Source organism: Aphanomyces astaci, assembly GCF_000520075.1.
Source record: "Aphanomyces astaci strain APO3 unplaced genomic scaffold supercont1.8, whole genome shotgun sequence".
In the NCBI taxonomy this organism is placed as follows: domain Eukaryota; phylum Oomycota; class Saprolegniomycetes; order Saprolegniales; family Verrucalvaceae; genus Aphanomyces; species Aphanomyces astaci.
The window spans coordinates 154,821-165,838 of record NW_009798271.1 but is presented as its reverse complement, the minus strand read 5'-3'; the positions used below and the strand labels follow the sequence as shown (position 1 = coordinate 165,838).

The window sequence follows — 11,018 nt, the reverse complement described above, 5'->3', positions numbered from 1 at the left end:
TGTACGACCAAACATATCGACTTTGTACTTCACATTGTTGTTACTTTAGTTTACGAAGTATGCGGTTTCCGCTGCTTGTCCCGAACTGCTTTTTCGAGCTCAAACTTGCGGGCGTCTACGCGATGCAAAAAGTCTTGCTTTTCCAAGTACCTATGACGTGGCAGCCTGAGTCACGTGCATACTGATGACATGCCACCGTACCCGTCCTTGGTGTACTGGTCCAGCTCGTCGACAATCCCCGCTTCGTCCTTGAACGAATCCCAATCCAACGACGACTTTTCAATCGTCGACACCTTCTTGGGCTGATTCAGCGACGCCAGCGCCGCGTCCAGCGCGGACTCGCGTGCGCCAGATGCTGCCGCCTTCTTGGTCACACTAATGGAGGCGATGAACAACATGAGACGTCCAAACAAATGGAGGATGAAAGGTGGGTTGGTATGATGTACCTGTACTCTTGGCCTGCATACTTGAGCACTTGGGTCGAGACGACGGGCGTGGCGGCGGCGGTGAGCTTGGACGACCGCGACGAAGATGATGTACATCCGAGGACGGGGATTTTGAATTCGTGCACTATTTGCTTCTTCTTCTTGATCGCCGTCCCCCCAAGGAGTTTGTTCAGTAGCTATCGACGAAGGAGCATGTGAAGATGAAGGATGTGTGGCCAGAAGGATAGATGATGGAGCTACCTTCTGGCTCTTGGTAGACGACTTGGTGGACACCACCGTGTCGGCCTGCAGCTCTCCCCACAGATCGTCCACTTTGCGTTTGGTTCCGGTGTCAGACTGAGCAACTCCAAACTTTTTGGCTTGTTGTTTCCGCTCGTATCTACTCGTAACGAACCCTTGGTTGGTCGAGGAATCATGGACAGTGGGCGAAATTGCACCTACTCGGCTTCTTCTTTCGCGTCGAGCTGGTCTTCAACTTGCCCGTCCACGTCGGCCTCTACGACATGCATGGGATATCTCTCTCTTGATCCAGCCATCTAGTTGGTGTCTACCTGGGACATAGTCCTCATCTTCGGAGCTAGCGCCTTCGTCGCGTCCATCGCGCTCGTCGTCGGCCATTTTCGATAGGTAATGATATCCGGATTCATTTATACTTCAAATCCGGATACCATATTTTTCCATTTGGAAGGTCGTACTCACACATTCGTTGAAGTAGTAGTACTGCGACTGGTGGCGATTCACGGCGTTGGTGGTAGTGTTGAGCAGGGCACAGGCGTGGCATGCCCCAGCAGTGTTGGCGGGGGGGCTTCGAGTAAAATGGCCCACTGGCGTATCAAAGACGTACCATAGCACCACCCCTGTGATACTGCAAAGGAGAAATACGATCATCGCAATGCGGTTGGCTCGATGGAGCTTGGCCACTGCAACCGTAGGTGTGGACGCGCCGTCAGGTGTCTCAAATGACGTGGCGGAAGGAGATGCCATCGTGATGTAGTTTGATTTCGAGGCCATCGTGATGTTTGAATTGTGGGCTTTTTTACCTTGTGTGACTGTTGCATGATGGCGGAGTATGTGTTGGATTGCCCATTCGTAGTCCTTCAAGCGTCGACCGTCATGATACCTCGGACTCGAGGTTGCCATGTTTTGTATCCCTTATGACAGCGTGCATCATGGTGGTGACCTTGCACGTGGAGGTACCGCAACCGCTGCATGGCCGACTGCTTCGAGCTGTGTTGGATTCGAACTGGGATGGAAACGAGCCCAATCCCGACACCGTTGCATACGACGTGCGCGCACCACCTCTTCGTTCTCGTTCCCGTGCGATCGATCGACCTAATTGCTAGGAGCCGTCGGTGGTAGTATGTGATAGGACAGTGTCATGTCCTAACGTAGGTCCTGTACAGTAAGCTTACGGGTACAGTACCAGTACAGGTTCCATCCACTTGGTTGCGACACTCGATTATACCCTTTTCTGACACGCATTTTGATTGGTGCGTTAACGTTAATGGTTTGGTGTGTGAGAGACATGCGGGCGCTGTGATTGGTTAAAACTGCTCATTGTTCAATTTGCTGCTTCACGAGCACATCTGACGGAACCTCTGATGGCGCCAAACCATGAACGCAAGGGTACGTCAGATGCATTCGACAAGACAGCACGACAAGACAATGCTGCTTCTGGGCGCACAACGTACCGCCATCGACCTGTTCCGTCGCCCAAGCTGTCGGACCGAGTAAGGCGCATTGTCGAGGACACCAAACGCAAACATCGAACAGGTACGTGGACGACGACACCTTAGCGTGGCGCATCATCGAGCCACGGACGTTGCATTCATCGACACCATTGTAGACATGCGCATCGAAGCGTGGCACAACCAAGGGTTTGCAGGATCGGACATTTGCGACATGCCGTTGGACGAGTCCAAGGGAATCAAGCGCGAACTGTGCAAGGACTTGAGCGTGGAACGCTTCATCGAAGAGTACGAAAAGCCCTCAGTGCCACTCGTCATTGAAGGCATCCCCGAATACGAGAAGTGGGCTGCTTGTGAAAACTGGACCCTAAAGGTACGCACGCACTCCCGCCGTGGACACATCACCATATCGCATACCCTCTACCGCATCCATCCTATTTACTGCGCATAGCAACTCAAGAAACAGTACAAGCACGCAATGTTAAAGGTCGGCGAAGACGACGACGGCAAGACGTTGCGCATGAAGTTCAAGCACTTTTACAAGTACATGAAGGTAGGACGTGCAGATCGATCTTCCACCTTCATGTCCTTCCATTCACGATGTTTCCAAGTAGACTCAAATCGACGACAGCCCCTTGTACATTTTTGACAGCACATTCGACGACAAACGAGAAACTGCGCCTCTTCTGGCCGATTACAAAGTGCCGCGGTACTTTCAGGACGATTTGTTCTCTCTCGTGGGGGAGGACCCGCGGCCGCCGTACCGGTGGTTTCTCGTCGGCCCCAAGCGATCAGGTAGAGAAATTGCTACGTGAACAATCCATCGGTTCTGCGCAAAGTTTGTGTGAGAAACGTTGAACTCACAAGAGTGGAATATATATTTACCCAAAATTTGGACTTTTGTGCGGATTTTTTGCCAAATCTATTGATCGATTATTCGTTGTCCTGACTTTTGTATGTAAAGGTCGTCCAGTATCACACTAATTTTATTCACACACTAATTCGATGTTGAATTATTCGAAGAGTGGATTTGATTGGCTAGTAGATTCATGTCTTGTGTTTTGATTGGTCGATATATCGATTGTCTGTCGATTTGGTTAGTCTGGTCATTCGATTGAGCACCCAAACACTCGAATTTCGAATAATCGACTTGATAATCCATATACAGGAACGTGTGTGCACGTCGACCCTCTGGGCACAAGCGCATGGAATACGCTGATTGTCGGGCGCAAGCGATGGCTGGCATTCCCGCCGTCCGTCGACAAGGCGACGGTCAAGGCCAAGATACATGTGCTCAAAGGCGAAGACGACGAAGCGGGCAACTACTTTTGCGACATGCTGCCGCGCATGGTGGCCGCCGACCCGTCGCTCGAGTACATGGAGTTCATGCAGTATCCTGGCGACACGGTGTTCATCCCCGGCGGGTGGTGGCATGCCGTGTACAACGTCGAGGACACGATCGCCGTCACACAAAACTACTGCTCCCACGCCAACTTTGAGCGCGTGTGGTGCAAGACACGGTCCGGCCGCAAGCGCATGGCCGTCAAGTGGCTGAACCAGCTTCAGATCCATTACCCCAAGCTCGCAGCCCTCGCCGTGCATCTGAACGAACGAGACGACTACACCATGTACTCGAAGGAGAACAAGAAGCGCAGTAAAGACGACGATGCAGACGACGGCGGCATGACGTCCAAGAAGAAACAGAAGATGTCTTAGACAGGGGATATCTTCTCAACAAATGAATGCAGATGGAGACTCCCAATTCACAGGAATGCGTCATCCGGATAAAATTCACAGGAATACGCCATCCGGATATCGCTGATTTATCCGGGATATGTATCCGGACATCAATTTCTACAGGATACAAACTCGCGCGAAAAATGTATAATGTTTGAAAGAATCCAACCTGCATTAGAATTGGGTTTGGAGGCGGCAATGGACATCCGCAGCTTCTTCTCGCCTCAAGGCGGGGCAGCCAAGCCCAAAGAAGCAGCAGCCGCACCAGATGTCAAAGCGTCGTCTGCGCCAGCCAAGGTAGCTCCACCTACCAAAGCCAAGGAACCGAGGGCGAAAGCGCCACCGGCGAAACATACCAAGAAGAAACCGACCAGCGACGACGACTACGAAGACGAGGACGACAAGCCTGTCCAGCCTCGCCAATCGGCGCGGCAGACGCGCAAAGTGATCGAGTTGGACTCGGATTCAGACATCGAAGAAGTGGTTGCACCGCTAAAGAAACAGCCCAAAACGGTGGCGTCCAAGCAGCCAGCTTCAGTTGCTCCCGTCGCGTTGCCACAAGCGCCTGCTGCACCCAAGCATGCACCAGTCTTGCCACCTTCTACCACCGCGGGGGCTACGTCAAACGACTCGGCCATCATCAAGTCGGTGGCGACGCGAGTACCTGACGGTCGCCCGGGGTCGTTGGACGGCCTGACCTTTGCATTCTCGGGCGTTTTGTCTGGTCTCACCCGAACCGAAGCCGAAATGACCGTGAAGCGATATGGCGGCAACGTCGCGGCCAACATCACGGGCAAAGTCAAGTACTTGGTCACGGGGGACCAACTGGAGAATGGGGGCAATGTGGCCGATAGCGCCAAGTACAAGGAAGCCGTGTCGCGCGGCACGAGGATGCTGACCCAGAACCAGTTTTACAACTTGATTTCCGAACGTTCCCAGGTGATGCCAGCCGCCCCGCGTTCATTAGCAACTCCCTATGCAACGGCGAACGGCAAAGGTAAGCAAAAGGCGAACGTGGACCCGAAGACCGGCAACGCGATGCTCTGGCCAGACAAACACAAGCCCAAATCCATGGCCGACGTCATCGGCAACCAAGAAATGGGCCGCCGGATCGTCCAGTGGCTCAATGATTTCCACGACATCCACGTCTCAGGTTGCTGCTATTTCGTGTCTCCCAGAGGATTTTCATTAACCAGAGTCTTTTCATATTCCCATGTGTTGCATGATTTGTGAATACAGTAGCTAGCATCGTTGCTGTGGTGTTCCTGTGGATGTTGTAATTCATTTATTTTGATCTGTAAAGGCACTTCATCTATCTGAGACACTTATCTCAGACACTTCATCCATCTGAGACACTTATCTAAGACACTTCATCTATCTGAGACACTTATCTAAGACACTTCATCTATCTGAAACACTTATCTAAGACACTTCATCTATCTGAGACACTTATCTAAGACACTTCATCTATCTCTATTGGGAGGTATGATTTATATCGATCGTGGGGTGTCGGTCGTATTTTGAGTATCTATCAAGACCAACCATCGTTGTTGTTGCTGTTTTCATATATAGTCCTTTTACCCAAATATTTTTGGACTTTTGTGCTGATTCTTTGCCAAACCTATCGATCGATTATTCTTTGACTTTTGTATGTAAACATCGTTTTGTATCACACTAATTTCAGTCACACACCAATTCGGTGTTGAATTCGTCCAAGAGTGAATTTGATTGGCTAGTTGATTCATGTCTTGTGTTTTGATTGGTCGATATATCGATTGTCTCTGCCAATTAGGGTATTCTGCTCATTCGATTGACCACCCAAACACTCGAATTTCGAATGTATCGACTTGACAATATATATATACATGAAAGTCATCGTGTTGATATGTTCTTTTACCATCTCATTATTTTTTCCCCATATATATATATAGGCAAGAAGAAGGTGCCGTTCAATCCAAAGTCCACGGAAAACCGCGGCGCGCGCACGGTGCTGCTGTCGGGCCCGCCGGGCATCGGGAAGACGACGTTGGCGGGTCTCGCGGCGGCCGAGTGTCGCATGGATGTGACAGAGTTGAACGCGAGCGACGCCCGGTCGAAGAAAATTCTACAGGCCGGATTAAGCGACATCGTCGGGACCCAAGCGCTGTCGTTCGGCACGTCCGCCAATCAAAACGTCGGGTTGAAGCCGCGCGTGATCATCATGGACGAGGTCGACGGCATGTCGTCGGGGGACCGGGGCGGCATGGCCGAGCTCATTGCGATCATCAAAAAGTCCAAAACGCCCATCATTTGCATCTGCAATGACCGACAGAGCCCCAAGGTGCGGTCGCTGGCCAACCACGCGTTCGACTTGAAGCTGCGCCGCCCGACGAAAACCCAAATCGCCACGCGGCTGCTGCAGATCGCGGCCGCCGAAGGACTCCACGCCGAGCGGAACGCGCTAGAGGAGGCCGCCGAGCGCTTTGGCAACGACATCCGCCAGCTGCTCAATTGGATGCAAATGTGGAAACGAAGCCAGAATACCATGACATATGTTGACGTGGTCCAGCAGTTTTACCAGAGCGAAAAGGACGAGGTACATATATTGTCTTTCTTTTACCCTAAATCTATCGATCGAGTCTTCTTTGTACTGAGTTTTGCATGTAAAAAGGTCTCCTGTGGTGATTTGTATCACACTAATTGAAGTCACACACTAATTTGACGTTGATGATGGTGTCCTGCAACCTGATTGGCTCAATTCTTCTGCCGATGATTCTTGTGTACATTTGATTCATTCTCCATTACGCTCCAGTTTAGAATACACACACCATAATATCAGAACAACCCGAATACCCTCTCCCTTTTGAGAAAACAACCAAACAAACTCCCTCATTTTGGGCAAAATACTCGACTCTTTTCGGCCAAAAGGGCCAAAAAACATTTCATTTTAGAATAAAAAGCTTGGTTTTGTCAGAAAACGCCCATGTGTTGGACACTTTATGTAAAAGAAATATATTCATATGGCATATAAAAATTTATATTATTCTGTATAAAATATAAAAATAATATTGTGCTTTCGAGTGAAATTTCATTGTGTTGTGGCGTGATTTCTCGTTGGAATTTAAATCGATTTAATTGGCTACCTCAGATGAGCTCAAAATTATTAGCCAATCAAAACCTTCTCAATGAAACTCAACCAATCGATTGTGGATCGGTTTGGTCGGCGCGATTCGATTGCAACCCCTCCCCAAATTTGTATCAAATCGACAATATCAATACCCTTTTATAATATTTTGATGGAGCATCATGCACTATTGTAGTACTATCTCTTTTTGTACTTCTCGTTATCAAAATGATTTACAACCCCTTTTCTAATTATAAGGCGAAATGTGTAGGTACTTCGTCTGAACCCGTTCAGTGCAACGCAGCAGATCTTTAAGACTGGCGCGACGTTCAACGACCGCAACGAAGCGTACTTTGTCGACTACGACTTGATGCCGCTGATGGTCCAGGAGAATTATATGCAGAGCCTTCAGAATAAAAAGTGCTCGGCCGATGACAAGCTCGAGCTGGCGTCGCTCACGACCGACATGTTGGCCGAAAGCGATCTCGTCAGTGTGTACATTCGAAAGGAACAGGTACTGTACACTATATCCATAGTACTACTAGTAATAGGAGCGTTTTGGAAGAGTACTACTAGTATTACTAGGATGACTCACGACGTAGTATGCATAGAGATGGGATTTACTGACCAAGCAAGCGGCGCTCAACGTAGCAGCGTGCGTGTACTCGGAAGGGTTTGTCGGGCGCCCCGACTTTACCAGGTAGTCATATTTATATTTGTATATTCTTCAATTCGTTCTATATATATATATATATATATATATATATATATATATATATATACACGACCATAACAAGTGATTGACGGGTGATGATGTAGGTGGATGGGAAAAAACTCGACGGCCAACAAAGCCAAGCGGTTGCTTGGGGAACTGTCCATTCGCATGCGAGCTCATGCATCCGGCGCGCGCAATGGTATATATATATATATAATATTATTCAATATTTCTATATCTCATATTATTTATCTATCGTTAGCTATTCGCATGGATTACGTGCCATACATGAAGGAAATCCTCCTCACCAAGCTCTTGTCCGGGGACGAGGTACATCCAGTCACTCTTTGTATGATATCTATGTATCGTGCGAACCGAGGAATTCCACAATTAGAGCACGGACCAAGTGATTGACATGCTGGACGCGTGCGAAATCAGCAAAGACGACCTGACTGACTCGATGGAGTTTTTCAAACTGCCGGGCGTCGTGCGGCACTCGTACGCAGAGTTAGATGCTAAAGCCAAAGGCGCGTTCACGAGGCAGTACAACAAGGTCGCGCACAAATCGCAGGCGGTCGTGGAGGCCGACTTGGTGGCGAAACCATCGGCCAAGCGATCCTTGTCTAAAAAGGCTGACGACGGTCTGGACGACTTGGACGAGGGCGTCAACGACCAGGACGACGACGACGACGAAGAGGATGATGTGACGCGGTTTCAAAAAGCCAAAAAGGCCACGGCGGCGGCCAAGAAGGCGGCCGCGGTGAAGCGAAAGGCGGCCGACGGCACGACGAAAAGCGCGGCCAAGAAGGGCAAACCGCGTAAATAAACAAATAGTACTGTACATACTACACTACCGGTAGTAACATACCAGTAGTACTACCATCGTCCAACACGAGCATCCATAGGCACGACCAAATAGATTAAGGATACTATTGGATTGATTCAGTACGAGTTATTTCCGGCCCTCGTTTTCAACACATATTTGCAATTGAATCTCGCCAGACCGAACTGGACATGAAACTATCCCATTGGTCACTCCGAAATTACTTTCTTGTCGCTGATTGGAGGATTTTTATGCGATCTGAGGCACAGTACCAGTATCTTAGAATCGCTGAAATGTAGTAGTTATATAGCAATTTGCTGTTGAAACAGAGCACTCTCAGCCGTTCTGAGGTATTTTTGGAAGTCTTCCATTAGCTACAACCCAGTTTTGATTGTCTACTGGACAGGGCGAAGTGGATATTAGCCAATCGGATGTCTCGGACGACCCAGGAAACTTGGGAAAATTGAAGGAAATCGACTGTAATATATTCGAAAGTTGGTGTTAGGGGTCGATTCTGTTTTGCCGAAACGACCATTTAATTACTATAGAAACTAAGCAGGTACTACGTAGTATACAAAGTCCAAGTCCTGTATTCTAATTACGTGTACCAAAGTGGCATTTGATTGGCCACTTGAAAATTTTCAATTGTTTTGATTGGTCGGTTGATTGCCTGCCCGGAGGCTGCGGGAAACGATCAACTTTACAATCCTCAAACGATATGGTAGTAGTACATTGTTCATCATCTACACCATACAACACGCTAGAATCAAATCGAGTTCAGCCTGAGGAAGAAAGCAACGTGCATTGCTTTTAATTGCCATTTTGAAGGATTGGCATCGTCCTCAATCAATTGCGCTGAGTTGCTTGGCTCCCCACACAAAACGGTTGCATACTTTTAAAAATATGACATTTAAATGTTAGAAAGTTATAACATAAAATATCAATGTATGCTATAAATTATAGCTCAAGATGGCAATAATGGTTGTCATCTTTCACGCTATAGTGGATACTTTTCCAAAAAGCATCGTAACTGGCGGCCAAAATTTGAAGTCCATACAGTATACGTTTTGAACAGCGGAATCGAATACAAAATTGACTTGCATTAAAACTCGACTCCTTCGTCTAGACATACGCTTATCCTCGCTCATGTCGCCGAGGATGGCTATGTTCGTCATTTCCCACAGCCTCCAGTTCGGTTCAGCTCATTCAAATTCAGTCAATGATTCTGAGCTCTCCAAAATCGAATTGACAATAGTATTGTGATATCGCTATAATCTTCCAAAACTCGCGTGGTTTGTCGAACCGATATTGAATAATCACGCTGGAGTTGTGATTGGTTGAATATACTTGTCCTTTCGAGCCAATCAATCCACTCGAAATTGGATTAGCCAATAGCGTCGATTCGACGGGGTCTGGAAATCCGTACCGAATAATATACCACAATAACGTTATTCATTCTCGATTGTGGATTTTCGCCCTAGTACAAACCGACATCTGATTGGTTAATACAATCCACTTTGCCCTTTTGAAAATAAATTGTAGCCAATCAGCAACAAGTAATTTCCGAGTGACCAATGGGAGAGATGTTGCGCTCGGCGACGTTCGATATGGTATAGTACTCATATACATCCTCGTGGCTTTCTCCGTGTCTCAGTGTAATGTACAGGCAGACGTTCGTGCTATCGACAGCATTCAAACGATTTATTCTTCGTAAGTGTACACCAATGTATGGCTTATCCTGCCGCCTGTGGTCAGTCCACCATGTCCACATTCTCGTGCGAAGGCACCCTTCCGTCGTCCTTGCCACGTTGGTCCTATATCCATCATCACATTTCCCATACTGGTCCACTGTGTGCTCCAACATATATAAAAAGAGCTTATTTACCTTGTCATGGGCGTACATTTCAGCGTCATGCTGGCGCTTGGCGCCGTCGTGATCGGTCCGCTGGTCCGGGTCCGTCGTCGCGTCTTCGTCCTCTTCGCGCAGCACATAGTCGGGCGGCATTGTCGTCATCTGAACACTCGGCGCCCCATTGAGCATGCGCAAGTGCTCAAAGATCTTGATCCTGTCCATCAACGTTCATATATATATATATATATATATATAAATAGATTGGCCTACTTGACGTCCTCCAAATACGCGCGCGAGTTGCAGTTTTCCAGGTCCGAGTTCGGGTCCAGGTGCAGTTTGAATGTAGGCGCGTAGTACTCAAAGTACTCGTTGAAAGGGATGTCGTTGCTCACTTGCTCGTCCAAACACACGGCCGTCTCGTACGCCCAGCACCGACTCACGTTGCGGATCGTGTACCCGCCCCCGCCCAATACCATCGTGGGCAGCCCAAAGCTCTTGACATACTTGACGCATTCGCCGTGTCCTGATTGTATATACATATATTTATTTATATATATATTAAAATACACATGTGTTTACACTGTTAATATATATTTATCGTGTCATAGAGATATATAACTATATATATATATTGAAATACACATGTGTTTGCAC

The 11,018-nt window shown here is 48.2% G+C and overlaps 5 protein-coding genes across 6 annotated transcripts in view; 2 read left to right on the top strand and 3 right to left on the bottom strand.

The window, feature by feature from the left end:
- Positions 1-50: 50 nt before the first annotated feature.
- Positions 51-1,064, bottom strand: H257_04557 (hypothetical protein; the record flags this gene model as incomplete). Its single annotated transcript, XM_009829129.1, has 6 exons — positions 51-150; positions 202-375; positions 447-622; positions 687-825; positions 888-942; positions 998-1,064. The coding sequence occupies 6 exons, from the start codon at positions 1,062-1,064 to the stop codon at positions 51-53; spliced, it is 711 nt and encodes a 236-aa protein (XP_009827431.1).
- A 36-nt stretch (positions 1,065-1,100) lies between these two features.
- H257_04556 (hypothetical protein) lies at positions 1,101-1,881 on the bottom strand (the record flags this gene model as incomplete). The annotated part of the gene is made up of 1 exon (XM_009829128.1): positions 1,101-1,881. Exon 1 carries the CDS (start codon positions 1,584-1,586, stop codon positions 1,101-1,103), a length of 486 nt encoding a protein of 161 aa, XP_009827430.1. The 5' UTR covers positions 1,587-1,881.
- Positions 1,882-2,016: 135 nt separating this feature from the next.
- H257_04555 (hypothetical protein) lies at positions 2,017-3,953 on the top strand. The gene is made up of 5 exons (XM_009829127.1): positions 2,017-2,219; positions 2,293-2,507; positions 2,586-2,687; positions 2,749-2,929; positions 3,303-3,953. The coding sequence occupies exons 1-5, from the start codon at positions 2,048-2,050 to the stop codon at positions 3,848-3,850; spliced, it is 1,218 nt and encodes a 405-aa protein (XP_009827429.1). The 5' UTR covers positions 2,017-2,047; the 3' UTR covers positions 3,851-3,953.
- An 82-nt stretch (positions 3,954-4,035) lies between these two features.
- H257_04554 lies at positions 4,036-8,641 on the top strand. Of its 2 annotated transcripts, XM_009829125.1 has the most exons (7): positions 4,036-5,024; positions 5,803-6,446; positions 7,246-7,488; positions 7,586-7,674; positions 7,794-7,888; positions 7,952-8,019; positions 8,084-8,641. In XM_009829125.1, the coding sequence occupies exons 1-7, from the start codon at positions 4,070-4,072 to the stop codon at positions 8,513-8,515; spliced, it is 2,526 nt and encodes an 841-aa protein (XP_009827427.1). In that variant the 5' UTR covers positions 4,036-4,069; the 3' UTR covers positions 8,516-8,641. The 2 variants fall into 2 exon arrangements, with proteins under 2 accessions (XP_009827427.1, XP_009827428.1); XM_009829126.1 differs by having other exon boundaries at positions 7,952-8,641.
- Positions 8,642-10,112: 1,471 nt separating this feature from the next.
- H257_04553 (hypothetical protein) overlaps positions 10,113-11,018 on the bottom strand; it is a 3,859-nt gene continuing 2,953 nt past the window's right edge. The window contains exons 9-11 of the mRNA XM_009829124.1: positions 10,635-10,887; positions 10,398-10,578; positions 10,113-10,326 (exon numbers count right to left, since the gene is read on the bottom strand). Coding sequence (XP_009827426.1) covers positions 10,264-10,326; positions 10,398-10,578; positions 10,635-10,887 — 497 coding nt within the window. The 3' untranslated portion in view covers positions 10,113-10,263. The remainder of the gene's footprint in view (positions 10,327-10,397; positions 10,579-10,634; positions 10,888-11,018) is intronic.

Excerpts from the sequence above, each read along its gene's own strand:
- H257_04555 (XM_009829127.1), top strand. The coding sequence starts at position 2,048 with ATGGCGCCAAACCATGAACGCAAGGGTACGTCAGATGCATTCGACAAG. Across the intron at positions 2,508-2,585 it reads GTGAAAACTGGACCCTAAAG|CAACTCAAGAAACAGTACAA; the intron begins GTACGCACGCAC and ends TACTGCGCATAG. Across the intron at positions 2,930-3,302 it reads CGTCGGCCCCAAGCGATCAG|GAACGTGTGTGCACGTCGAC; the intron begins GTAGAGAAATTG and ends ATCCATATACAG.
- H257_04554 (XM_009829125.1), top strand. The coding sequence starts at position 4,070 with ATGGACATCCGCAGCTTCTTCTCGCCTCAAGGCGGGGCAGCCAAGCCC. Across the intron at positions 7,889-7,951 it reads TGCATCCGGCGCGCGCAATG|CTATTCGCATGGATTACGTG; the intron begins GTATATATATAT and ends ATCTATCGTTAG. Across the intron at positions 8,020-8,083 it reads AGCTCTTGTCCGGGGACGAG|AGCACGGACCAAGTGATTGA; the intron begins GTACATCCAGTC and ends TTCCACAATTAG.